This window comes from Podarcis filfolensis (assembly GCF_964270895.1).
Source record: "Podarcis filfolensis genome assembly, chromosome: 7".
Taxonomy (NCBI): domain Eukaryota; kingdom Metazoa; phylum Chordata; class Lepidosauria; order Squamata; family Lacertidae; genus Podarcis; species Podarcis filfolensis.
The window spans coordinates 58,509,061-58,535,689 of NC_139603.1; the positions used below are offsets into that span (position 1 = coordinate 58,509,061).

The 26,629-nt window shown below is 45.0% G+C and overlaps 1 protein-coding gene across 2 annotated transcripts; it reads left to right on the forward strand.

The window, feature by feature from the left end:
• The first annotated feature begins 7 nt into the window (after nt 1–7).
• XKR9 (XK related 9) lies at nt 8–26,180 on the forward strand. Of its 2 annotated transcripts, none has more exons than XM_083623385.1 (6): nt 8–140; nt 755–1,080; nt 10,397–10,502; nt 12,241–12,752; nt 20,020–20,243; nt 22,186–26,180. In XM_083623385.1, exons 4-6 carry the CDS (start codon nt 12,493–12,495, stop codon nt 22,845–22,847), a joined length of 1,146 nt encoding a protein of 381 aa, XP_083479511.1. In that variant the 5' UTR covers nt 8–140; nt 755–1,080; nt 10,397–10,502; nt 12,241–12,492; the 3' UTR covers nt 22,848–26,180. The 2 variants fall into 2 exon arrangements, with proteins under 2 accessions (XP_083479511.1, XP_083479512.1); XM_083623386.1 differs by having other exon boundaries at nt 101–628.
• Nucleotides 26,181–26,629: the final 449 nt, after the last annotated feature.

Below are 26,629 nucleotides of genomic sequence, written 5' to 3' on the forward strand. Positions count from 1 at the left end.
GGAAGCTGGCCATTCCGTGTGAGTCTAGTACTCGAGTCCCGGCACAAACCGCTTCTCCCAGCGGGGTTTGTTTACAGTCACACGCTTGACAGAACGGGGCGTTCTAAGTAACGCACTGGATTTAACTGCGTGCAGTTAGCGTGGGTATTTTTAAATTTATTTTTGCCCATTTCCTTAAATGTGCCTCTCTTCCTCCCCTCTCCTCTCCCAAGAGCAATACATAACGCTGCTCCACTGAACCGGGAAAGCAAGGAAACATACGATTACGCTTAAATTACTCCAGAATTAATTTCTGGAGATTTAGCTGTAGCAAAACAGCAAGGAGTCTGGTGGCACCTCAAAGACTTAAGATTCGTTGTTTTTCCTTTGTTGTAGATTGCAGGTTTTGCCCTGGGAATGTTTCTGAATCTAGGAACAAATTAACTTTTCCAGAGTGAACAACGGACTTTGCTAACAACGAATGCTTAGGAAAGGGTTGAAAGCTGCTTTAATATTAACAGAAATGTATTTCACTAATGAGACACTGGAAAAGGCCACACATTTTGTTTTGTGAACCGAAGCTGCTCTTGATGACACCGACAAAATAAGACTAAACAAGTCCCAGCAGGGTCAGTCAGGGTCTGGATGGGTGAGCATCTGAAGCCACATTTATGCTGCCTTATCTTCCACAACGGAAGAAAGGCGGGCTGTTAAGTTGTGGGTGAACATATCAGATGACACAGCAATTCTTCAAACAGCTCTTGTTTATTCACAGGCCAGAAAAGAACTGAACAGAAAGGTTCAGCCAGCCTGCTTATATAGAGCTCCACTACAACGCAACAGTAACCACTTTCTGTAACTATCCAACCACTGAACGTCACTTTCAATCCCTTATTTGCATATGTGGACCTGAGTGAAAACTACAGTATCCCCCTGCTGGCCCAGGGTGAGAACTTCAGTACATAACATGGACTATAAATGTAATAAACAAACCAACTAGCCAGCCAGCCAACAAACAACCTCCTAGGGGCCCAAGTCAGATAGCAACAATGAAGAAAACCCATTTGGCTGTTATAAAGAAAGCAACACAAAGTGCATGTGGTGAGCTGCTTGCTGCCATTGACAAAAGTAATGAATAATGCTACCGGCCAACATCGAGAGTAGCCCCATTATCTTCACTAACAGGGAATGATATATTCAGGCTGTCACCACTGACAAAGCCTTGTCTCTTGTGTAGATTTATCTGAGTGGGTGGAACAGAGAACAAACCGTCTGCTGCTGATCTTAAAGTCCAGGCAGGTTCATGAGCCGATACAAGATTAGATATGAGAAGGCAGGAAGATTCTGTCTCCTGAATAAGGGTTGCCTTCCTTCCATTACCCTCTCACTTTATGATTTTCAGGCAGCCTATGCTAACTTCTGCTTCGGCTGTGTGTACACTATACATTTAAAGCAAATGGCTTCCCCCGAAGAATCCTAGGAGCTGGAGCTTGCTGCTCTCACAGAGCTCCAGTTCCCAGCATCAGTAACAAATTACAGCTTCCAGGATTCTTTGAGTGGGGAGAGACATGTTCTCTGAATGTGCTCTGAATGGTGTATACACAGACATGGACTAAAGCACTTGTGTACATGCTGATGGCAGGTGTGAACTTAGCTTGAATCAGCTTTTGGAATGCCACTGCTGAGTTGTTGAGCATTGCTTTCCAAGGACTTGATGGAGGCATGCAATGATCTGGACCAGGTTGACGATTGTGCATGCCAGCAGCCTTCATATAACCCCCTTATTGTTCAATCACATGACTAGAAATTAGCACAGGCTAACTGGAAATCACAGATAGGTAGCCGTGTTGGTCTGCCATAGTCAAAACAAAAAAATTTTTTTTTCCTTCCAGTAGCACCTTAAAGACCAACTAAGTTAGTTCTTGGTATGAGCTTTCGTGTGCATGCATGAAATGTGTATCTGAAGAAGTGTGCATGCACACGAAAGCTCATACCAAGAACTAACTTAGTTGGTCTTTAAGGTGCTACTGGAAGGGAAAAAAATTTTTTTTTGTTTTGGAAATCACAATTGTTCTCGGCCTTCCCCCACCACCAGCCCCACAAGCTCGGGGAGCAGCGGAAAGGCTGTGTGCAGCCTTTCTGCTGCTCCCCGACCTGCTCTTTGGGTCGAGCAGCTCTGGGGTAGCCCAGGAAGCCTCCGCAGGGCAGCGGGGAGCCTTCATCCCGCTGCCCTGGGGAGGCTTCGCACGGCTATCCCTGGCTTTTGCGGGAGGTGGGGGCAGGGCAGAGCGAGGCTCTCTTACTTCCCCCACCTCCCACAAAAGCCCCCCAAAGCCACATTTTTTTTCTCTTTAATTCCCCCCCCCCCCCAAAAAAGTAGGTGTTCCTTATGGTCAGGTGCGCCTTATGGCGCGAAAAATACGGTAAATAAATGTTCATAGATCTACAAGGCAAACACAAACATAAGTATATAAACCATGTGTCTGAAATACAGGCGTACAGGAGAACAATCCTGAAGCCATTTTGACTCTCCCAAATTGACCTCAAATATTTCTCTGCAAGGAGGAAGGAAATGGGAATTGCTTTCCAATTGTCTTTGGACGGTAGAGGCTTACACCTCCCTGTAAATACAGTCTGGCAAGTATCTATTAAGCTGAGCACACATATGCACAACAGATTCAGGAACTAAGCATTTACCATCTCAAAGCAATGGCCAGGCTACCCAGATAAGGCAATCAGATAAGGTATTATCAGGTATCCTGGCAGACAGGAGAGAAGCAACACACTCAAATTTCTGCTGGGGACCACCTCTTTCTGTGATGTATGCATGATGTTTTGGGGGGTGGTCTTGAGCTACAGGTGAGGCAATTTCAAAAGTCTATATAAGAGCTTGCACACCAATGTTCTGGCTTCCTCTCCTCCCTCCTTGTGTGTGGGGAGTGGGGGACCCTGTTGCAACAGTTTAATAAAGATAATGCTTACTAGCTGCTTTGTTTCTCAATGTTCTCTGGCTGGCCTCTGTTATTTTCTCCTATTAATAGAGAACTTACATAAGGACTCTATACGGGCTCTTAGATACCCCATAAGGGAAAGGGAGCAGTTTTTTTCCTTATAACACCAGGTAACTCCGAAAATTGTAGCTCTGGGAGTATTGGGATATATTGATTCTCAAAAGGGGCTTGTTGTATTTTTGGCACATCCACACACCGTGTCTTAAACACAGAGCATGGGGAATAAATTGTATTGTCCAGCGATTGTCAGTGCTGAACTGATTTTAGGCAATCCTCCCCCCCAAAAGCTCAACAACTCAGTCTTTTGGGAGTTGGATGTGTCTATTGTAGACTTTTTTTGAAAAGGCTGCTAAGTCATATTTGGTCTGTAGATGGCAGTACCAACACCATCTGAAGTAAATTACAAGTTCTGTCATAACAAAATTGGTGCAGAATGATGATGTAGCTAATATGGTGTGTTCTCAAAACAGGGTCAGCCTTCAGAGCTTATTTACACATACAATTCTGAGCAAAGTTATGTTATTCAACTCCCATTGAGACTGAGAGGACTGAAGCATCCTTTTAACTATGCAGTAGATTGTAGTAATTTGTTTTAAGACACGTTGAACACTTCTCCCGCCTTTGCATGCAAACAGTTGTCAGCTGAAACCCTGGAGATATTTCTGAAGTGTTAGCAATTTTGTCAGCTCAGCTAGAGTGGTTAAAGTCAAATTCCTTTCCCCCCATTTTTTCGCTTAAAGCACAGTTCTGTATTTTTATTCAAAACATACTGAAGATGGTTTACTTTTTTTTGGGGGGGGGAGATAAATTGACGTATGTGAGAAAAATGAACGAGAGACCCCCAAGAAGTAATATGTTAGCTTTTCTTAGACTGCACAGCAGCAGAGCTTTCTCCCACTACCACAGGGAAAAATCCAGTGTGGCTAGATTTCTTTTTGTGTGTTGATTTGCTTTGACTCCCAACACCCAGTGATGCTCAGACAGTAGTAACTGGGTAACTGGTGCCCCCAAATGCTGGTGCTGTGCAGAAGGCCTCCTAACCAATCTCTCCTCTAGGTCTGCCTAGTAGCAGCCTGCAGGACAGGACAGGGCCAAGGTGGAGGAAAGTGAAGGTGGAGGGCAAAGGCTGGAGGGTGGCATTTGCTATACATATGTACACACTTGCGCAATAATGTTGCCTAAGGCTCCTGCTCAATATGTATAAGGCTCAATATATGTTCTATCTGCACATACAGGTGGGCATGTTTACGAAGCAGTGTGCATCAATGTTCTCAACTCCCCTCCCCTCAATCAGTCTATGCACTGGCAGAACTGATGTGAAATCTTCCCTTCTCCACTTAATTTTTTTCCTGTGTCTTTTTTGATATACCAGAAGTCTGATAGGAGAGGGCACGTGGCACAGCCCTGCAACTTCACTAAGTCAATAGGAGGTGACCTAAGAAAACATTATCTATGTACACATGGCAACAGCAAGCACCTGAGAAGTGTATTCTCAGCACAAAATAGATTAAAACTGTTCCTGCAGAATATGCTTTAGATTAACTAATAGTGTGGGACAGGGATAACATGGGGATGACACTGTGTGTACAGCACCTCCAAATGCTCCTGCATCTAGACCTGAACACACATTATCATTTAGTGCAGGCTTCCTCAAATTCTGCGCTCCAGATGTTTTTGGCTTATGACTCCCATGATTCCTAGCTAGCAGGACCAGTGGTCAGGGATGATGGGAATTGTCATCTCAAAACATCTGGAGGGCCGAGTTTGAGGAAGCCTGATTTAGTGTGGTTGGGAAAATGGGAAACGAGCATTCCATATTGCAACATTTTGTTGCAGGACTCTTTTATTCCCTCTGTCTCTGATGTTCAGGTTATGAGCTCTGTTGATTATGTATGCAGACCACCAATGCACAAGTGGGAAGACTGAGCAGGAACCCCGAGGTTTGCAGAAGTACAAAAGAAAAATTATAAATGAAAAACTCTTAAGCAGGAGTGGGCGGTGTTATGTACTGAAGTTCTCACCCTGGGCCAGCAGGGGGATACTGTAGATAGTTATGCAAATGAAGGATCGAAAAGTGACGTTCAGTGATTGGATAGTTTTGTATGCAAATGAAGGATCGAAAAGTGACGCTCAGTGATTGGATAGTTTTAGAAAATGGCAACAGTTAGAATTGTTCTGGAGCTCTATATAAGCAGGCTGACTGAGCCCCTCAGCTTAGTTCTGTTCTGACATCTGAATAAAGAAGAGCTGTTTGAAGAATCGCTGTGTCGTCTGCTATGTTCGCCCACAACTTAACACTGGCGACGAGGATGGGATCGATGGACATCAGAGCACAGCCAGATGCAGCCACCCTCTGAGCAGAGCTGAATCACTGAGCTGAATCACTGAGCGAAATCACTGAACAGAACCAATTCAGAGCTGACTGTTCTGGCTAGAGCACAGTGTTCCATCCATCGCCCTTCATGCCGGCATCGGAATCATGGCTTCACTTGTGCCTCTACCGCCGTTTGTGCCAGCCTCTGAATCATGGGACTCCTACCTCGCTCGGTTCGACTGCTACCTATAGGGCCAACGAGCTGACGCAAGTATCACAGGAGCGTAATCGGGGCCTATTCCTCAGCCTCTGTGGGCCTGAGGTGTTTGAGACGGCCCGAGCATTGGTTGCGCCTGAAGCAGCCCAGGCAACACCGTGGGATACGATCCAAGAGAAGCTCCGCAATCACTACGCACCAAAGCCGTCCAAGATTGCTGCCCGCCATGCGTTCTACCACCGGAACCAGGCAGAGGGGGAGTCAATCAACAACTACACTACCGCCCTTCGACAGGCTGCAATGCACTGCGAGTTCCGAGACTTAGACGATGCCCTGATGGATCGAATTGTCTGCGGGGTCCGGGACATCCGTCTGCAACGGCGTCTCCTCGCCAAGCCAGACCTCACGCTACAGAAAGCCATTGAGGAGACTGTAGCCTCAGAAGCTGCTGAACGCTCCGCCCAGGAGATCCGCAAGTCCAGCAGCCTGCGTCTTGCTAGGAAGCCAGTTCCAGTGCATCATGAAGAGGCCAGCAGTGATGAGGCATCCTCCAGTGAAGACGATGACGTGCACCAGACAAAGCAGGAGCGGAGGAAGTTCCAACAAAAGTCCAAGGGCCAACCGAAATGTGCCGGCTGCAGAGGCAACCATTCCCGTGCCAAGTGTCGATTCAGAGACGCCATCTGTCGGACGTGTTCCAGAAGGGGCTACATCGCTAAGGTCTGCCGATCAGCTCCATCTGACAGCCCCCCTTCACCGACTCGCAAGTCCAAGTCTTCACTCCAGTCTGCCAAGGAAAGCTGTTTCGCTCTCACTAACTGCCGCTGCCCGTCTGGAACCACGATTGGCCAAACCGACTCGCCTACGTGACGCAAGCTGAACGTCACGGTGCTCATTGAAGGAACTCCATGTGACATGGAGATCGACACCGGGTCTGACCTGTCCATCGTGTCTTGGAGCACCATCAAAAGACTGATACCCAGAGTTTCCAAAAGGCAACTCGACTGTCACCGCGTACACCTGAGAGACTACCAGGGAAACGACATTCCCGTGGTAGGCGTTGGCTGGTTCCGGATCGCCTTCAAGGATTTTTCGGGCCTGCTCTGACTGGTGGTGGTCGAAGGTCAGCGGCCAAGCCTCCTAGGGCTAGACTGGCTTGATGCCCTCGGCCTGGAAGTCACCGGCATCAACTGCATCTCTAACGCAGAGACTGAGGGTCTGGTCAAAGACTTTGCCGAGGTTTTTGACGGCACTTTGGGGCAATATACAGGTACGCCCATCTCCTTTAGCCTTGATCCACAGGTCGCCCCCATCAAGCTAAAGCCACGCCGGGTTCCCTTTGCTCTCAAGGCTAAGGTGGACGAACAACTGGACAAGTTGATCGCCCAAGGAGTTTTGGAGCCGGTTGACCACGCCAGGTGGGAAACCCCCATCGTCACACCTGTCAAGCCAGATGGGTCGGTGAGAATCTGCGCTGACTACAAGTGCACGATCAACAAGGCACTTCAGCAGCACGCTTATCCGGTTCCTGTTGTCCAACACCTGCTGCATTCCCTGGGTGAGGGTAAAGTCTTCGCTAAGCTGGACCTTGCCCAAGCCTATCAACAACTGCCCGTCGATGATGCCACTGCTGAAGCCCAGACGATCGTCACCCACCGAGGGGCATTCCGTTGCCGCCGGTTGCAGTTCGGGGTGAGTGTGGCTCCTGGCATCTTCCAAAGCCTTATGGAGCGTCTCCTGCAAGGGCTTCCGGGCGTGGTACCATATTTTGATGACGTCTTGGTGTCCGCAGACTCACACCAGCAGCTGTTCGAGCGCCTCCGTGCCGTGCTGACCAGGTTCCAAGAGGCCGGGCTCAAGGTAAAGAGGGAGAAGTGCCAGATCGCCGTTCCACAGGTGGAGTTCCTGGGCTATCTTATTGACGCCTCCGGCCTTCACCCGACCACATCCAAGATCCGTGCTATCCAGCAGGCCCCCGATTCCAAAGAACAAGACAGAGTTGCAGGCGTTCCTGGGGCTGCTGAACTTTTATAACATGTTCCTGCCCCACAAAGCCACGGTGGCTGAGTCTCTTCACCGACTCCTCAGCACAAAGACGCCTTGGTCCTGGGGTCATTGGGAGACGGCGGCCTTCAACGCGGTCAAGGCTCTCCTTTCATCGGACAGTGTGCTGGTACAGTACAGTGAAGCCAGGCCGCTGGTCCTTGCCTGCGACGCCTCACCTTTTAGCATCGGCGCTGTCCTTAGTCACCGTTTTCCAGACGGAAGAGAAGCACCGCTCGCCTACTTTTCCAGGACGCTGTCTCCAACGGAACGGAATTACAGCCGGCTCGACAAGGAGGCACTGGCACTTGTGGCTGGAGTGAAGAGGTTCCATGAATACCTCTATGGCAGGACTTTTGACCTCATCACTGACCACAAGCCGCTCCTGGGCCTCCTCACCGGTGATCGTCCAACTCCACCAGTCCTCTCGCTGCGCAGTCCATGCTGCGATGGACTGTTTTCCTGGCTGCCTACCACTACCGGCTCGTCCATTGCCCGGGGAAATCGATGGGCCATGCCGACGCCCTCAGCCGTTGCCCTCTTCCAGCGTTTGTGGAAGACCCGGCTCCAGCTTCATCGCTCCTCCTGATTGAGGATCTTCCGGCAGCGCCTGTATCGGCTGCCACTGTGGCCTCCGCATCTGCCCAGGATCGCACCATCAGCCGTGTGCTCAACTGGGTGTGGAGGGGGTGGCCACAAGGGCCTTTTGCATCGGAGTTCCAACCGTTCGCAATGAGACAACATGAACTCGCGGCTGTCTGCTGTGGGGAGACCGCGTCGTGATTCCCCAAAGACTCCGTCAACGCGTCCCGGAGGCTCTGCACGTTGGCCACCCGGGAATCGTCAAAATGAAGGCGTTGGCTCGGTGTTACGTCTGGTGGCCTAACATGGACGATGCCATCACTGCCTGGGTGTCCGCCTGTCAAGCGTGCCAAGAATCGAGGCCTGCACCACCAGCAGCTAAGGGACACACCTGGGAGACGCCCAAGACACCCTGGTCGAGGGTGCACATCGATCTGGCCGGCCCCTTTCACGGGCGGACCTTTATGGTAGTGGTGGACGCCTATTTCAAATGGCTGGAGGTGGCCCTGATGCCCTCCACCACTACCGAGGCCGTCATCTGGGTGCTGCGAGGCCTCTTTGCGACGCATGGGTGTCCTGATGTCCTTGTCTCCAACAACGGACCGCTGTTCACGTCAGGCACTTTTGAGCGGTATCTTTTGGGACTGGGCATCCGCCATGCCCTAACAGCACCATTTCATCCATCCAGCAACGGGCAAGCGGAGAGAATGGTGCGCTCGGCAAAAGAGGCACTGGCGCGCCTGGACCGGGGAGACTGTCATGAGCGGGTCGCCGAATACTTGTTCGTGCAACACATCACCCCTCATGCGGACACAGGGCGGAGTCCTGCTGAACTGCTTATGGGCTGCCGCCTCAGGTCACCGCTTGACCGGCTGCACCCAGACTTTGCCGTGGCCGAACCCCCAGGCTGTGCCAACGCGCCACGGTCATTTGTTCCAGGAAACCAGATCTTTGCCGGAACTATGTGGGGGACATTCCTTGGGTGCCAGCCACAGTAGTGGGAGTCACTGGACCTCGCTCGTACCAGGTGGCACTCGAAGATGGACGCTTGTGGCGCCGGCACATAGACCAGCTTAGGCGCAGGGTTGGGGACTTGGACACTACCGTGGTGCCCCCAACTGTGCTCGTGGCTCCGGAAGAGACACTTACACATGGTGAGGCTTCACCTACACCTCCCTCGCAAACTGCCAGCGTGGAGCCGAACCAAGCCACTTCAGAGGGTCTGCCAGACTTACCACACGCTCAGACCACTCCACTTGCGGAGGCTCCACCCACAGCAGCGGATCCAGGGGATTTGGTTTTGATGCCACCTAGGGTCACACCACAGCCTCAGCAAGAATTGTGTGGCCCCCCGGACTTGGCTACCAGTCCCCGGCGGTCTGTCAGAGTTTCCAAGCGCCCAACTTATGTAAAGGACTATGTTGTTGGACATGTATCACTGTTGGTCTAAGTATGTGAAATGTAACCGATATGCTTTTGTGCCTAATTGAACCATTACGTGTAGTGCTGTATATAAGGAAACCATTACGATTGTAACTAACGCCTTATCTCGGTGGGGAGGGGTGTTATGCACTGAAGTTCTCACCCTGGGCCAGCAGGGGGATACTGTAGATAGTTATGCAAATGAAGGATCGAAAAGTGACGTTCAGTGATTGGATAGTTTTAGAAAATGGCAACAGTTACAATTGTTCTGGAGCTCTATATAAGCAGGCTGACTGAGCCCCTCAGCTTAGTTCTGTTCTGACATCTGAATAAAGAAGAGCTGTTTGAAGAATCGCTGTGTCGTCTGCTATGTTCGCCCACAACTTAACAGGCGGGGAACCCAAAACTGTCCAGTCAGGAGAATTAAGCATGCTCAGTAGTTATGGGATGCTGATCTACTCTTGGAGTGGGGGATATGGGGAAGGCAAATGGAATGGAGTGACCAGAATCCTGAAGAGAGAGGATTCCACATAGCAACACTTTGTTGCAGGTACAACTTGTCATCACCATTAAATACACAGAGCTTGTTATTTAAGCATGTGGAACAAAGCAGCCAAACAAAGGATTCGTTTTTATATCTTGCAGGGATTTAGGAAAGTGGTCACAGATGATTTTTAATAAATGATTTATTTTTTTAAAAGGTTGACTGAGTCAAAGCAATGACAGTTCACGTAGCTAGAGTATTATTAATCGAATCACATGGCCTGGAGGAGACGGGCGTTTCAGTTTTCATTTTATCCCACACCCTTTACCTTTTCCTGGTTGCAGATTGCAAAGTATCACAGTTCAACAGTGTAAACCATCCAGACTTTCAAGGCAGCTCTCTGACTATGGATTTGCTACTGGGATGTTTATTTATCTGGAAAGTTTTAAGGTAAGTCTTCTTTATGAGAGGGGTGTTGCCTGTAGTTAAAAAATCTAGGTGATCATATTCTACATCATCTATATATAGTCTTAGAATGACAATCCGGAATCCAACCAAAGTAGATGTGTACTGTTTACTTCAGTGGTTATAAGGCAGGGAAACAAACAAGTATTACTGTGGGTTCCAGAGCTGTTCTGTTATGGTTAACTCATGCTGTCAAGAAGTCTATCAAAGGATGTATGTTTCCCTAGATCTTGGAAGAAAAATTAGAGGGATTTTTTTGGGTATGGAATAATAAGGGATATGTTTCTTCATGTTGATTCTCAGTAAATGCTCTCCATGTTATTGAAGATGTTATTGTAGGTAGGAGATGAAAAATTGACACTGAAGGCATTTTCAGTTTGTTTCATTCTCTGCATTTCTGTCATGCTTATGTCAAACTTACATTGGGTAGAAATAAAACACATTCAGTTTCGAAATTCCCAATTCCCACTTTCTGTTCCACATAAACACACACACACACACACACACACACACACACACACACACACTTGTGGGTCGCTTTCAAAATGCCCTAGGGTCAAATTGCCCATCTGATAAGGTTGCAATCATAGCCCCACTTATCTGGGAGTAAGGCTCCTAGAATTATATTAGGCTTACTTCTGAGTAGAAAAGGTTAGCACTGCACAAGTGCCTGAAGGAACTGGCTATGTCTCTTTGAAGAGATTAAACAACAATTGTTTGCCCCTGAACCACACAGACAGCAATTGTCTGCAGGGGTGTGTGTGACTATTGTTTATCAGTATCCACAGCACTAATCTAAATTGCTGGGATACTGGGATTCTTGCCTAAGCACATACAATTAGCATTTAGCTGTGTGGATGGCAGTTGTACTAATGCCATAGGTGACTATCAGACGCCATGGACACTATGATGCAATTGCAAGCACCTTTAACCGTCTACCTGTGGCATTTTAAATAGCTTGTTAAATTGTTCTTCTTTTGGGACTTCCCCCTTCTTTTTTCCTCAGTGACCACGCTCTCTAGCCACAAACATCTTACCATCTCTTGTGCCTTCCCACAACGCCAGCCTTTCACCCTTTTAAAATGTAATGGGTATTGCTCTGTATGGCTGTCACTACCAATGAGCCATAAAAACGGCACATTGCTGCGCAGGAAAGGATTTCCCCCTGGAAAGGGTCTCAGAGTTAAATTAAGTGAAATGCTTCGGAAAAGAGCGGCCAATCGTTCTGACAAATGTGCCAAAGATCAAGTGCAAAGTACAAGGCAAACATGCCATGGAAGCATGAAGGGGGAGGAGAGGAAGTAGAAGTCCTGTTACACCAGCAGAACTCTGCTGGCACAGCATTGGGTATAATAGTTTGTTTTCAGATGTGTTTTCTTCCATTCCAATCCCCTGAGAGAGAAGAGGGAGTGTCTGTCCTGAAATGCTGCCTTTCATCTTTACTTTTTGACATACCTGTATTAAAAACAAGCCACTTAAAAAACAACAAATGTGTTCCCTATTAATTTCTTTTGTAAAGGCTTTTATGGATTAATCTATCTGATTAGTAGTTTAGGGCTGCAATCCTATGCACAGTTATCTGGGAGTAAGCTCATTGAACACAGCAAAACATGCACAGGATTGCATTGCATTTGTTGCTACTGTAATCATTATTTATGCTGCTGTTAAGAGGTTTTTACACTCTTCTGATCCAGCTAGTTACCTATCCATTTATTCTTTTCAGGACTTATCAGGAGGAATCAGCTTCACCAGTGCCATTCAATGTGCATATGGATATGTACGCAAATGAATCTTTAGTACTGAAGCAGAGCTAATCTATCCGAGTATCTGTGGTTTTGATTCAATTTGCCACTTCAACAAATACACACCCCAATTTCCCCAAGGAGAAATATGCTCACATATTTTCTTAGTATGTGAAGCACTGAGAAATGACATATTTTGCTTCTGACCTGAGATGAAATGATCCATCAAGACAATGAGATACACAAAGCAAGAGTTTGCTGCGATGGTTCTTGGAATTGTGGTTTATGTCGCGGATATTGGAGCAGATCTCTGGGTAGCAAACAAATATTTTCATGAGGGACAGTATCTCTGGTGTGCCTTGACACTGGCCACAGGGCTTCTTTCATCACTAGTTGTCCAGTATTTCAGTTACACTTGGTTTAAAGATGATGGCACTCACAAGCTGAGTTGGATTTCTTCAGTACATCTCTTACAAGCTGGAATATTTACAAGGTAAATATAAAACATAGAACATACAACTAGCTATGCTTGTAATGTCCTAGATGACTTTTAACGGGGAAGAAGATGATGGTGACTGGTTAAACTTTCAAAATTTCAAATGTGTGCAGGAGTGTGAGGCATAGGAGCCAACTCCTAGGGGTCTTCACCCTCCCATTAAAATATTTGAGGGGGCCAGCCTTCCCCAAGTTGATGGTCACTGCCATTCAAATGGTGTGCATGCACTGCGTCATGTGATTATGCGGGGCAGGGCTTACCTGCCCTCCTCCATGTTTTATTCAAGTTGACACCCCTGGTGTAAGATAAGTAGAATGGGTTGCCTAGCTGCCGTTTTCTGACTTGCTTTATCCTAAAGAGTGACAGTTAGGAAGGAGAAGCAGGGATTTGGAGTGATGTACACATGAATTTGCTGGTACGTGATCAAACCCCACCCCAAAACAGCAACAGTTTGGAAACTACCAAAATTCCTGTTGTTCTTTTAATTTTGTTTAATATTCCTTCACCCCCCCAATAACTAAGGATGTCAAACTCTGACAAAGGAGCATCTATGTACATTGCATCCAAGTGACTGTGTAGCAGTTGCTTTGCCAAGATTCCTTTAATCTTGTCATGAGAACTTGTGTGATTTAAAATGTTCTTAACTAATTACGTTTCTCACAGTCATTTTAGCCAAAGGAACTATTAGATAAATTAACTTTTCCTCTGTTCCAGGCTGTGGATGTTGGAAGTGCTAAGGATGCTTGCTTTCTGTACTTGCCCCTAAAATGTTTCTTCGTCATCTTAAGAAGGCGACTAGAACAAAAGAACCATACATTTGCTATCTTTCCCACTATATGCTCCATCAAGATGAGCGCAGTTTGTACAAGTGGCAAGCAAGTGACCACTATGGAAATGGAATGTGCAATATCAAACAACCTATTAATAATAATAACAACTCAGTAGGGGATGATATGGTGCCGCCACTCGCCTGACCTCTGGTTGGTTGCATTGCTGTTGCATACCAGGAGATAGATGGAGAAGGGCAAGGCAGTGGCAAGGGTGGTGCACTGCTAATGCACCAGCAGAGCCAATCTAACCCTCCTACTGGTGCATTTGCACCATGCCAACCTCCCTGCCCACTTTCTACCTTTCAGTAAGCAGGTCAGGGTGAGCAGTAGTACTGGGTAGACTTCAAATTCCTAACATGTTTGTTGGATGGTGGTGGCGGCAAATGAGAGAATGATACTCTTTTATTATTTGTGATGTAAAAAGCATTGTGGAGCAAACTGTCTAACAGGCCAGGCATTTGTACAATATTTTCCCTTCCATAACATTGTGTCCTTCAGATCTTCAAAATAATGTGCTATTTGTAGAATATGAAGCATTTTTTAAAAAATTGCTCTTTTTCTATTTAATATTTTCCCCATCCAATCCAAACATATATTGGTAAAACTTTTTTTTTAAAAAGCGGTTAATGTATTTAATTTGGCATTAATACAAGGCCCAAGAGCAGGTCATATGTCTGTCAAGAAGCAGAAGCTAAACATAACCCAACAATTTCTCCCTAGGTAAATGCCAAGTGATATTCAGTAAGCACTTTACTTTGTGAGAATCCTTGCCAGGCGTCCAAAGGTCACCTCACACCTTATCAAGCTTCTCAGTTGTGAACTGGGGAGGTTTCACATAAAGCTGCGAGCTTGCCCCAACACACAGCTTGGACAACCACAAGCTTAGGTGTATGAGTGTGTGTGTGAGGAACAGATTGATTTACTCAAACAGGTTTTCTGGAAAATACTGGGCTACACAGATGCCTCAGTCTAGGATACAAGAACCAGATGTTTGCGTTTCTGATTGTTTTATAAACTGAGAATACTGCAGGGCTTTTGTCATTCAGAAATATAAATGTGTGTCATCAGCACCACACAAGAAAGCAGTTCTGTATAGAAATTTTGTTCCTTGTTTTTACATATTAAGCTCAAAGCCATGAATGGGATCCCTACAGTTTTTGTCAGTGTTGCAGGCATTCCCGAAGGAACAGGGAGCAGGTCTTGGATTTTTAGTTTGTTATTCCACAACTGCTCATGTATCTTAAGGGCAGCAATGAACTTCCATGAAAGGAATATGCACCCTTCTTTAGAGGGCAACATCCCTGAAAGGAATGCATATCCTCCTTTAGAGAAAAATGGCACCATCATCTGATGTGTTACAGGTAACCTGCTCAAGAGCCTATGCCCAGCCATTTGCCCACCCAAAGTACTTTTGCTACCCAGTTCAAGAGTTGATAGCAATGCCTCAGAAAGAGCAGGGAGGGGGTCCTTGCATCTGTGCATAGTTATTAAATCCTATGGTTCAACCTTCCAGATACAATTTAACTTCCATCTGCCTCAGCCAGCATGATTAACGGTAAGGGAAAATGGGTGTTGTAGTCTATTAATTATTATTATTTATTAAATTTGTATTCTGCCCTATATCTGCAGGTCTCAGGGCAGTTCACAACATAAAGTCACAATATAAAAACACAAAATACATAATAAAAAAGAACAATCAAATAATCCCCCCTCCACATGTTGCTAGGTGTAGTCTAGCAACATTTGGAGGGCCACAGATTATTATTTTTTTGGGGGGGGGGAATAGATATAGATCACCCATGTGGGATAATCAATAAAAGACTGGCTGGATCCCTAGATCCAAAGTGCAGAGTTAAACATATTATCCAGTAAGAGACAGCTCCCAGCAGTTTTCAAGTCACAAAAGAAAGCAGCAGAATAGCATGGGGATATAGACAGTCAAACCTTTTAAATGTATCCTGTCCTGAGTAAGTTTTAAAATGCTTTACAGTGGTACCTCAGGTTACAGATGCTTCAGGTTACAGACTCCGCTAACCCAGAACTAGTACCTTGGGTTAAGAACTTTGCTTCAGGATGAGAACAGAAATCGTGCTCTGGCGGCGTGGCGGCAGCGGGAGGCTCCATTAGCTAAAGTGGTGCTTCAGGTTAAGAACAGTTTCAGGTTAAGAATGGACCTCCAGAACGAATTAAGCTCTTAACCCGAGGTACCACTGTACTTACAAAGTTCAAAAGGTCAAGTTTATGCATTTATCCATGCAGCAGCAAGTAAACACAGGCAATAATCTTAGGATACAAAATATAACAAAATAGCTCATGGTCTGAGCTCCTAGTGAGAAAACTCAGGCATGTCCTATTTTGATGAGGTCACATGGTGATAGAGAACTAAAAAAGGAGGAAACTAAAAAAGGAGGAAACTGCCCCTGCTGTCTTGCCCTTCACCTCCAAGCAACTGGCAGTGATGTGTGGCTTTGGGAAGTTAGGTCAGTAACGCAACTCTGCCCACACCACCAGCTGCTACTGCTTCTAGGGGCTGGAAGGTGGGGCAAGGCAGTCATTGATGACATCCCCTGATCACAAACATAGGGTGTCCCACTGCTCTGTGGACTACATAACCATGCATACAGTAAGGCAGGGGTCGGAAAGGTTTACCTCGTCTGGACTGGTTTACTCCAGTGGAGATCCCTCCGTGGACCGGATCGTGCATGCGCCCACGATTTCTGGCGTCTGTGTCTGCGCAGAAATGATTTCTGGTGTCTGCATCTTCGCAGACACAATTTCCGGCACCGTGGAAGCGAGTCGCTGGGCCGGTTTAGCACAGCACGTGGGGGCTCGCTGAGTGGGCGGCTCGGTTCGGGGCTGGCTCATGGGCTGGTTAAATGACCCCCATGGGCTGCTTGTGGCTCATGGGCCTTAGGTTGCCGACCCCTGCAGTAAGGTTTCATTAAACTTCCAGTGCAATTGTCAAATATTTTAAGCCATTCAGGCACACTGTGCATGGAACTTCTACCCTTGGGTTAACCTTTGCTATAATTATCAGAATAATGAGGACATTCTGATACCCCAAAATTTAAGGGGTGAAAGTTGTTTTCAGTGTTCAGCTAAAGCATTGTGACGTGAGCCACAGGTATGGAGGGCCACCATTGCTGTTCTGTAGGAAGATATTTATGTATAAATTTACCCAAGATTTCTGCAAGGTACATTGGAGCTTGCCACAAAACTGCCAGCATGTGAACTTCAAAACATTATTCAGAAGTTCCCACAGGGGGGCAATCGGTATTTCTTGGGATATGTTCTTGTAAGCAGAGCTTTTAAAAACAACAAACTGAAGAGGAGCGAGTAAGTGCCCTGTCATTTTGAGAAACAGCAGAAAATGAGGTTGGTTAAAATACGTTTTAAGAGGGGCTTTCTATCTTCCTTTTATTTCTGCTTGCAGTTCCTTCTTTGTGAAACATTTGAGATGCAGAGCAAACACACCTTTGCATCTGCTCAAAAATGTGCCTTGTGCTCAAATGAGAAGACACCTCTGTTTCGAAAACAAGCGTCCAAATCAGCAACTTGGGTATTGGGTTAACGTACTGGTAATTCTTGCGGAAACCAAGAACCAAGCTATACAGCTGCAAATAAAATGTTTGAAGTGCAATATACAATGTGACACTGGATGGTGATAGTGAGCCTTATGGAAAATTCATTTTATTTTAAAAAACACTTTAAAAAAAGCATTTTCATACCTTTTTTAAAAATACAGTGGTATCTTGGGTTACAGACGCTTTAGGTTACAGACGCTTCAGGTTACAGACTCTGCTAACCCAGAAATAGTACCTTGGGTTAAGAACTTTGCTTCATGATGAGAACAGAAATCTCGCGGTGGCGGTGTGGTGGCAGAGGGAGGCCCCATTAGCTAAAGTGGTACCTCAGATTAAGAACAGTTTCAGGTTAAGAACGGACCTCCGGAACGAATTAAGTTCTTAACCTGAGATACCACTGTATGTGTATGGATTCCACCCAAGAGTGTTTCTCCGAGTTTGGCAAATGCCGAACATCTTTTCTTCAGTGATGTACGTGTTCCTTGCCAGAGGATGTATGCTGTGATTTGATAGTGGGAATAAAAACTGCATCTCCCAAAAGAAAATAGAAATATTTTGAGAAGCGAACGTTCTTCATGAGGCAATGAATTAACCCCCCCGAAATGTTTAGTGTGTTTTCCATCTATGTTTTATTTTATAGGAAATTACTTCATAGCCTTAAGGACACATTATTCAGTGTACGGCTGTGGGAGTTGAGATATAATGCAGTAGTAAACATTAGCGTGCATTAGCCCCTCATTTTCCACTGTCTACCAATGAAATGCATGTCACCACAAGAAATTCATGTGCCCTAAGAATTACAATAGAATTTGCATGTCTATTTATACTGAGCAGCAGGTGCCTTCTGTTACAACCTTCAAATGTCTACCGAAAACATTTCAGTTCCTCCAGGCTTATGCAAGCAGTTAAGAATACCTCTTTCCATAATAGTTAGCTGATCTCTGATTGTAAATTTTTATGTGGATTTATGTATCACTGTTGTAAATAGCTCTTAATATCCATTTTGTGAATTGTGGTATATAAATAGGGTTCTTAAAACCAACCAACCAACCAACCAAAATGCCTGCTCAAAAGTAGGTTCCGTTGAGTTCAATGGCGTTTACTCTCAGGTAAGCAAACTGAAGACTTAAGCTGCTTTTGGCATTCCTTGTAACGATAGTACAGGAATTCAAGGCTTATTTTTGAAAGCAGACATGCATATCTGATGGTATATGGGGTTTTTATTGCTGGCTGTAACAGATGAAGCTCTGCACATATATACATGTCATTTTGGTCTGCAACTGTCATCAGTTGGAGGGCGTCCCTCATGCAGGAGTTATGTAACTGGATTGTGGCTATACTATATATATAAAAAAAAAGCGCAGGTGGAATGTGCTGTTACCAATAGGATTGTAGAAGCAAGGACTGAATATAAAATTTTCTGATATAAGTTTAAACCCCCAAATACCGTTACTTTAATATTATTGCAAGCTACATTGGATTTTTTTCTTTAAAATGGAAAGCAGGCAATAATTTTAAATAAACAGATAAGGGTTTGTTTCCACAGGGGAGGGGGGGGACACACAGCTTTTTATAGAGCTCTGAAAAGTCCTCAGCAAGTCATTTATCCTATCTAGGGTGGCGCTCTTGATATAGGAAATAAAGTTGCCATCAGCAGAGAAAAGCTTAGCATGTGCAGCAATGGGCCCTATCTGCATTATATATTGAAAGCAGTATCATACCACTCTAAACAGTCATGGCTTTCTCCAAGGAATCCTAGGAACTGTAGTTTGTTCAAGGTGCTGAGACTCCTGTTCTCCTCCCAGAGCTATAATTCTCAGAGTGGTTTTACAACCAATCCTTATTCCCCAAGAACTCTGGTAAAGCAGCTAGCCCATTTGCAAAAGCTAAGCAGGGTCCGGTATGGTTTCACATTGCGTTGGGTTACCTTGCATTTCCTGCACTGCAGGGGGTTGGATTGCGTGACCCTCAGGGTCCCTTCCAGCCCTACACTTCTATGATTCTCACCACCTTTAACAAACTACAGTTCCCAGGATTCTTTGGGGCGAAGCCATGGCCATTTAAAGTGATACGATACTGCTTTAAATGTATAGTGCAGATGGGGCCACATTCTCCCATATTTTGATTTAAGTTGGGGGGGGGGGAGACTCTGAAAAAAGAGGGAAAATAAAATGGAAAGAGGGAAGTGGGAGCAATAGTTTCTATGGGATCTGTCACCATGCCAACATTCTCTTTCCTTTAAAATTTCAGAACTTCCCCGCTAATTTTGTGTTTCATTTACCGGATTTTTCGCTCTAGAAGACGCACTTTTCCCCTCCTAAAAAGTAAGGGGAAATGTGTGTGCGTCTTATGGAGTGAATGCAGGCTGCACAGCTATCCTAGAAGCCAGAACAGCAAGAGGGATTGCTGCTTTCACTGTGCAGCGATCCCTCTTGCTGTTCTGGCTTCTGGGATTCAGAATACTTTTTTTCTTGTTTTCCTCCTCCAAAAACTAGGTGCGTCTTATGGTCTGGTGCGTGTTATAGAGTGAAAAATACAGTAGATGCTTCTTAGAGGTTGAGTTTCTTGCACTCCCTTTGTGTGAATGGGTCTGAATGTGAAGGAAAGGGATGATAAGCCAGTTGTGCTCATGGCATGATGTGTTTCACGCTCCCACTGTGAAATTCAAAGGGGAGCAGAAGAATGGCTGGAAGAGACAGACTTAAGCAACCCTCTCCCTTTCCAGTCCTCCGTTGCTGCTTTTCATTTGAAGAAACAAACTCCATGAGATTGTTAACCATGCCTGTTGCATCATGTTTACTTTGGCCCTAAATCTTACAAAATGCCCGACTGTGCCTTTCTCCATTGCAGGTACTGGGCTGCACTGAAATGTGGCTACCAGGCAGCATTTAAAACGAACAACTCGGAAGATGGATTGATTGATGGTTGCACCAGCCCCATTCACAAGAGCGCCATTTGTGCAATGACTGATATAAGTATGCTCAGACTATTTAGGGCATTTCTGGAGAGCACGCCCCAGCTCATTCTTCAGATCTACATCCTGATGACATCTGACAGTTCTACCCCCAGTCAGTGTAAGTCTGCTTGTGGTGATGGAAGCCATTTCCTAACAGTGTGTGGAACATGTGATGGCGCAGAATGTTCACAAACATTTAAACTGCTCAGAGAACTGCTTCAGTACATATGAAATGCACCTTCTGTGCCTTAAGACAGAGATCAGTCACCACCAGTTCATTCCTCACTGATGTTTATGTGGCATTTGATTATTGTTTTTTGTCTCAATGTGCATTACTTTAGACTCGCATTAAATAATGTTTGCCATGCTGTTGCCCATTCACCCAACTCCATGGTTGGAGTGTCTTTAAATCTATGTCTCCATATTTCTTCCATTTCCCCTCTAGATCACTCATTGCTTCCTCTCTTTTCTGCTTCTTAGTCCATTGTCCCCGGCTCTACTTTCTTTAGCCACTTTGTTTCTTGTCTTCCCTTGTACCTCTCCCTCTCTCTTTCCTTTCCTCCACCACCCATTCATAGTAGAAAATCTTTCATACCTCAGTACAGTCATACTTTGGGTTACAGACGCTTCAGGTTGCGTTTTTTCGGGTTATGGACCTGCCGAAACCCGGAAATACCAGAATGGTCGCGCATGCACAGAAGGGCTAAATTGTGGTTTGCGCATGTGCAGAAGCGCCAAATCGCAACCTGCGTATGTGCAGATGCGCCACTGCGGGTTGCGAATGATGCAGGCTGCGAACGTGCATCCCACATAGATCAAGTTCGCAACCCGAGCAACCACTGTACTCTCTTATTTACACCTTTCCCAGGCCATACCAGTCACTGGCCCTCCCTCAAACCATCCTCCCATTCTTTATTTTCTATTTTTTTTACTGTCTAGGATGTTTCTTTGGTCTATAATAAAGGCTCCTGCTTGCCTGGATAGAAAGATGGGTGCATAGATGATATGCATCCCGCTTGGCCCTTTGGTGGATGGACTTCTAACCTATTGCACAAAGTTAACAGTCACACCCATTGTGCCACCTAGTGTTGTCATGTGGCCTCTGGAAGGTTGCCCACTAGGCAAGAATGCCTCTTGAGATAGGCCTTTGGTCTGATCCAGCAGTGATCTTCTGATGCTCTCAAAGAAGGAGCTAAGGAAAAAGGAGGACTTTGGTAAAACCTCATGAAGAGCCTGGAGGCCAAAGTGGCTGTGTGCATTTATTAGGGAGGGAATAATCAGGCAGAGTAGTTGGGACAGTGGGTAGAGAGCCAAGGGGCCATTTTGTCTACTGCTGAGAACCTGCCAGGTCAGCTGCACCTTCGTGAACTGCATAGAAGAGATATTCTCCCACTCAGTGTTATTTTTCTAGAAAAGGAGGTGCCGGAACTCTCCATGAACGCCTCCCTTGTTCTCTTATAATGGCAAAGGTGCCCACCTGAGAGGTGCCGGAACTGAGTTCAGGTGAGTTCTGGATGAAAAAAAGCCCTGCATCGTACTTGTGATTTCTGTTGACATCTTTCCTCTGGGATCTGGCAGCTTTTGTAGGGTAGTGAAGGAAAACAAGTTATGGGATGGGACAGGCTGAATTGATATGAATTCACCACCAGCCAGTTATTTGACCGAAAGCTTCCCAGAAGTTAGTACAGTCATACCTCGGGTTACAGATGCTTCAGGTTGCGTTTTTTTCGGGTTATGGACCGCCGAAACCTGGAAGTACTGGAACAGGTTACTTCTGGGTTTCAGCAGTTGCGCATGCACAGAAGTGCCAAATCGCAACCCATGCGTGTGCAGATGTGCAGCTGCGGGTTGCGAACACTGCGGGTTGCGAATGTGCATCCTGCACGGATCACGTTCGCAACCCGAGCGTCCACTGTATATTTAATTTCCATAGCTTCTAAGAGTATGTCTGTCTGTCTATCTAGTTCAGACTATTGTGCCATTTTTGTATGAATATTATTGAATAGAAAAAACTCTTCTTTTTCTAACAGGGCTAACAACTTTTATTTCCTTTTATTTAGATGTAACCATTGCAATGTCTTTCTGCGGCATCTCCTGTGCAACTGTGGACTATCAGATAGCGTTACGAAAATCCCTGCCCGAGAAAAAAAACTTTCCAGGGATATTTTCCAAATTAATATATCTTTTCTATAAACTGCTGACTTTGACTTCTTGGATACTCTGCATCGCTCTGGTCACCATACTAAGCATAACGTCTCTCGTTCTACTTGTGTTTCTTTGGCTTTTGAGTATATGTTGGGTCCTGAAGCAACACACAACATTTTGTACATCTAAAGGACCAGAAATTGTCTACAGGACTATTGTGGGAATCATTCTTATTTTTACCTTTTTTAATGTCAAGGGAGAAAAGACCAAAATACCTCTGATTGTTTATTATACTGCTCGGGGGTTTATAACTGCAATAATAGTGTTTGTTTGCATGTCCTGCAAATCAGTGTTTAATGGGAAAATATATTTGTTATCTGTAATCATGGTGGCCATTATCACCCTAATATTGGGCATTATTTTTCTTATTTCATATTATGCATATTTTCATCCTAGGAATTTTTACACACAAGATGTAGTTGATGGACCAGGAATTTGTTACACACAAGAGGTGATTGATGAACCAGGAAGTGAAAGAACAGAAAACTGTAGAATGAGGGGATTCCTGATGCAATAAATCTCGTGACAATTATCTGTTGCAGCTGCTATGCTTCTTTTTATTTAATAAGATATGATAGCCATCTTCAAATATCTAAAGGGCTGCCACATGGAGGATGGAGCAAGCTTGTTTTCTCCAGTTCCAGAGGCTAGGATCTGAACCAGTGGCTTCAAGTTACAAGAATGGAGATTTCGACTAAACATCAGGAATGATTTCCTGACAGTAAGAGCTGTTTGACAGTGGAACAGACTCCCACGAGAGGAGGTGGTCTCTCCTTCCTTGGAGGTTTTTAAATAGAGGTTGGATGGCCATTTCATATGTGTGATCTAGTTGAGATTCCTGAATTGCAAGGGGGTGAACTAGATTACCCTTGGGATATCTTCCAGTTCTATGATTCTATGATTCCCTCAGTGCAAAAAGTCACTGATGCAGTAATAGTGCATTGGAGGGCAATTTATACTGGGCCATCCTGTTTCATTTTCCCAGTAGTGATGTATGGAAGTGAGAGCTGGACCATAAAGAAGGCTGATCGCTGAAGAATTGATACTTTTGAATTATGGTGCTGGAGGAGACTCTTGAGAGTCCCATGGACTACAAGAAGATCAAACCTATCCATTCTGAAGGAAATCAGCCCTGAGTGTTCACTGGAAGGACAGATCCTGAAGCTGAGACTCCAATACTTTGGCCACCTCATGAGAAGAGAAGACTCCCTGGAAAAGACCCTGATGTTGGGAAAGTTGGAGGGCACAAGGAGAAGAGGGCGGCAGAGGACGAGATGGTTGGACAGTGTTCTCGAAGCTACCAGCTTGAGTTTGACCAAACTGCAGGAGGCCGTGGAAGACAGGAGTGCCTGGCGTGCTCTGGTCCATGGGGTCACGAAGAGTCGGACACGACTAAACAACTAAACAACAACAACATGATGCTTCCCCAATGTTTCCACATTATTTCTGTCTGGGTGAGTGCTCTTGCATATAATACAACATCAGTTGAAAGATAACCCAGAACAATTGTGGCATATGAAAAGTTAGAGGATTTCAGCAGGAAGCTGCAGGACATGCGCTGATTGGAAACAAAGGACCCTGAAACTTTGGCAGAATTGAAAGTGTGATCACATACAACTAGTACGCCAATATCATAATGAGCCCAAATCAAGAATGAACAATAAAATACATTTGGAAGGCTCCCGAGTTTATTAGACTTGCAGGCTTGCTTTGCTCCTTGTCATTCAGGTAGGAACTATAACTAAATCCTTTCAGTGACTTCATCTGGAGGGGAAAATGCAACCTTTCTTTCACTTTGGTCTTGACAACTTCATTCATGCCTTTTAATGCCAAGACTTGATTGCAGAAATGTTTTCTACAGTGTGTTTCGCCTGAAGATTGCAGCTGATGCAGAATGATCTAGACAGTGCATGAGTAATCCAGGATGTTCAATGGTTTCTTATGCCCTTATAATACATCACAATTTGTGATGCTAGTTTTGATCTGTGAATATGTGAACAGCTTGAGCCTTCCATGACTTTTCTGTGAAATGTCATGTTCATGGCAGGCTGGCATTTCCTGGCTGGAATTATTGTGTGTACAAAGCAATTTTCAATTATGGTATAATGAGCCTTTGTATCTACAGTATATCATTTTATTTTATGTGTTGTATTTGGTTTGGCTTTCTGTTTTGTTATTTTAGGGTGACTTTCTATATACTCTTTACAGGGAAATGTCCCACTCAAGGTACATTTCTCTGCAATTCCTTCGATATGCATCTTATAAGCATGTGAAACTGACGAAAGGCTACGTTAGTTCAGCAAATGGAATTCACATGCTCACATGTGATGTTTGACTTTCACCCCACTGGAAAGAAAAAGCCACAGGTGCTATGAACGGTATGTTATACAAAAAAGGGGGAATGCTTTATACAGCTTGACCAGGAAGCTCTTTGTAAGGGCAAAATCCAAAGGGCTGTTCCACTTATTGTTTTGATTCATGACAGAACCACAGAATCAGGAAGTATCTCTTAAGGAGGTACTTCTTGTTGGAAGGATTAAGAGCTACCATAACTGTTGTTATACAAGAGTAGCTCTGTCTCTATGCTGTTTCTGCTAGGCAGGGACTAAGTCTGCATACCTTAAACTGTATAACTTCTCCAAATAATCCTAGGAAGTGTAGTTTGTTAATGGTGCAGGGAATTGTAGCTCTGTGAGGGGTAAGCTAGGATTCTTTGTGGTAAGTCGTGCTTTAAATGTTGGATGCCTATGCAGCCAGGGACTGCTGCTGCCATGAGCTTGTGGTTAGTGGATGATTAGTTTTCTGCTTCAGGTGCCAATTGTCTGCAAAGTGCTTTGTGTGGAAATGCCCTCAGTAATACTATTGGCATCTAACAATAGCTGGTGGTAGGTTTTAGAGGAGGAGCAGCCCACTTTGTGTCCTCCAGATGTTGTACTGCACCTTCCAGCAGGCCCAGGCAACGTGGCAAAGGTCAGGATCCGACAACATATAGAAGGCACCATATTTGCTGGCCTTATTTCAAAGAGAATGGAAGTTATGGAGTGAACTGGCCCCAGCACAACATTTATAAAGATATGGCTATCCTTTTTTGCACATGCTGCATAATACACTATTGAACCTCTCTCCTATTCTTGTGTTTATGTGAAAAATAGCAATGCAGTTCAAAATAGTCTTGTATCAGGCTTTTTAATCCATTAATAGTGGCATTGAAAGGTAGAGTTGTATCATAACCTTCTTGCACTTTCTGTTACCTGTGAACAGCTGTGGTCTGTCCGAAGCACATTTTTTATCTTCCACTCACCATTTTCCTGCAGCTTTTCCTATAACACCATCTCCCTGTTTGCAAGTGTTGTTATTGACTGGCATGCCCTCCTTATCAAATTACTCTTCCTTTTCTACAAATCTGGCCTTCTACAGTATGACCGTTCTCTTCACTCTTTGTTCTTCCATGAAGCTTACAAGGTAAGATAAACTCACTGCTGCAATTGTTTTCTTCTTTAACACGTCAGCAGCTCAGGTACCACCAACAGCTGTGACAATGACAATTTTTTTACCTAATCAGTTTCATGGAGAAGTGGGAATTGTAGCAACACTCATTAACTGTTGCAGTGGAGATTCCTGAACGTTGATTAAAGTACTTAAAAACGCATGCATGATTTCAGTCTCTCTCTCCACCCATCTTGCAGGACAGTCCTTCCGTCATGTTATATCTTGATTTCACCACATGAGGGCTTCTTTGTAAGAAACAGGAACGAGTAACTACAGAATTACAGCAAAATGTAATGATAGCGTTTCCTGTAAACATTGCCTAGAATAAACCCATAGGCTATAAAACTCGAATGACTCAGATGTGCTTAAGCCTCGTGTCAACTGAATGTGTCTAAATCGGTACCTGTGTATCTGAGGTCAAGCAGAATCATGTAAATGTGCATATTATTAAGGGTGATATTTCAAATTAAAAATGGCCACCTCGAAAATAAAATGGTAAAGGCCTCTTTGGATTTCAATCTATTACAGATGCTCACGCACACTTCCGCTTTCTATTCTGGGCAGCCCTTAAAATCCAGCTGCCAGTCAGACCGTGGATTGTGCTTGACCTTGTCATTTTAATCTAACTGCAAATTGAAAGCAAATGTTACCCGCCACATCCACCCCCATCCCCCAGTATAGCCATGACATCTTGCAACAAGTATTTTAATAAGTTAAATGAAAGATAATAAACAATTTCTTCCTGTTTTGACTACTGTCAGTGCTGTGGATGAGGGGGCAGGATCCCACCAAATTATTTTAATTACTCTG

Bases quoted from the DNA above. Each gene is read 5' to 3' on its own strand.
- XKR9 (XM_083623385.1), top strand. From the start codon at position 12,493: ATGAGATACACAAAGCAAGAGTTTGCTGCGATGGTTCTTGGAATTGTG. The intron at 12,753-20,019 runs GTAAATATAAAA...TCTCCATTGCAG, and splicing joins CAAGCTGGAATATTTACAAG to GTACTGGGCTGCACTGAAAT. The intron at 20,244-22,185 runs GTAAGTCTGCTT...CCTTTTATTTAG, and splicing joins CAGTTCTACCCCCAGTCAGT to ATGTAACCATTGCAATGTCT.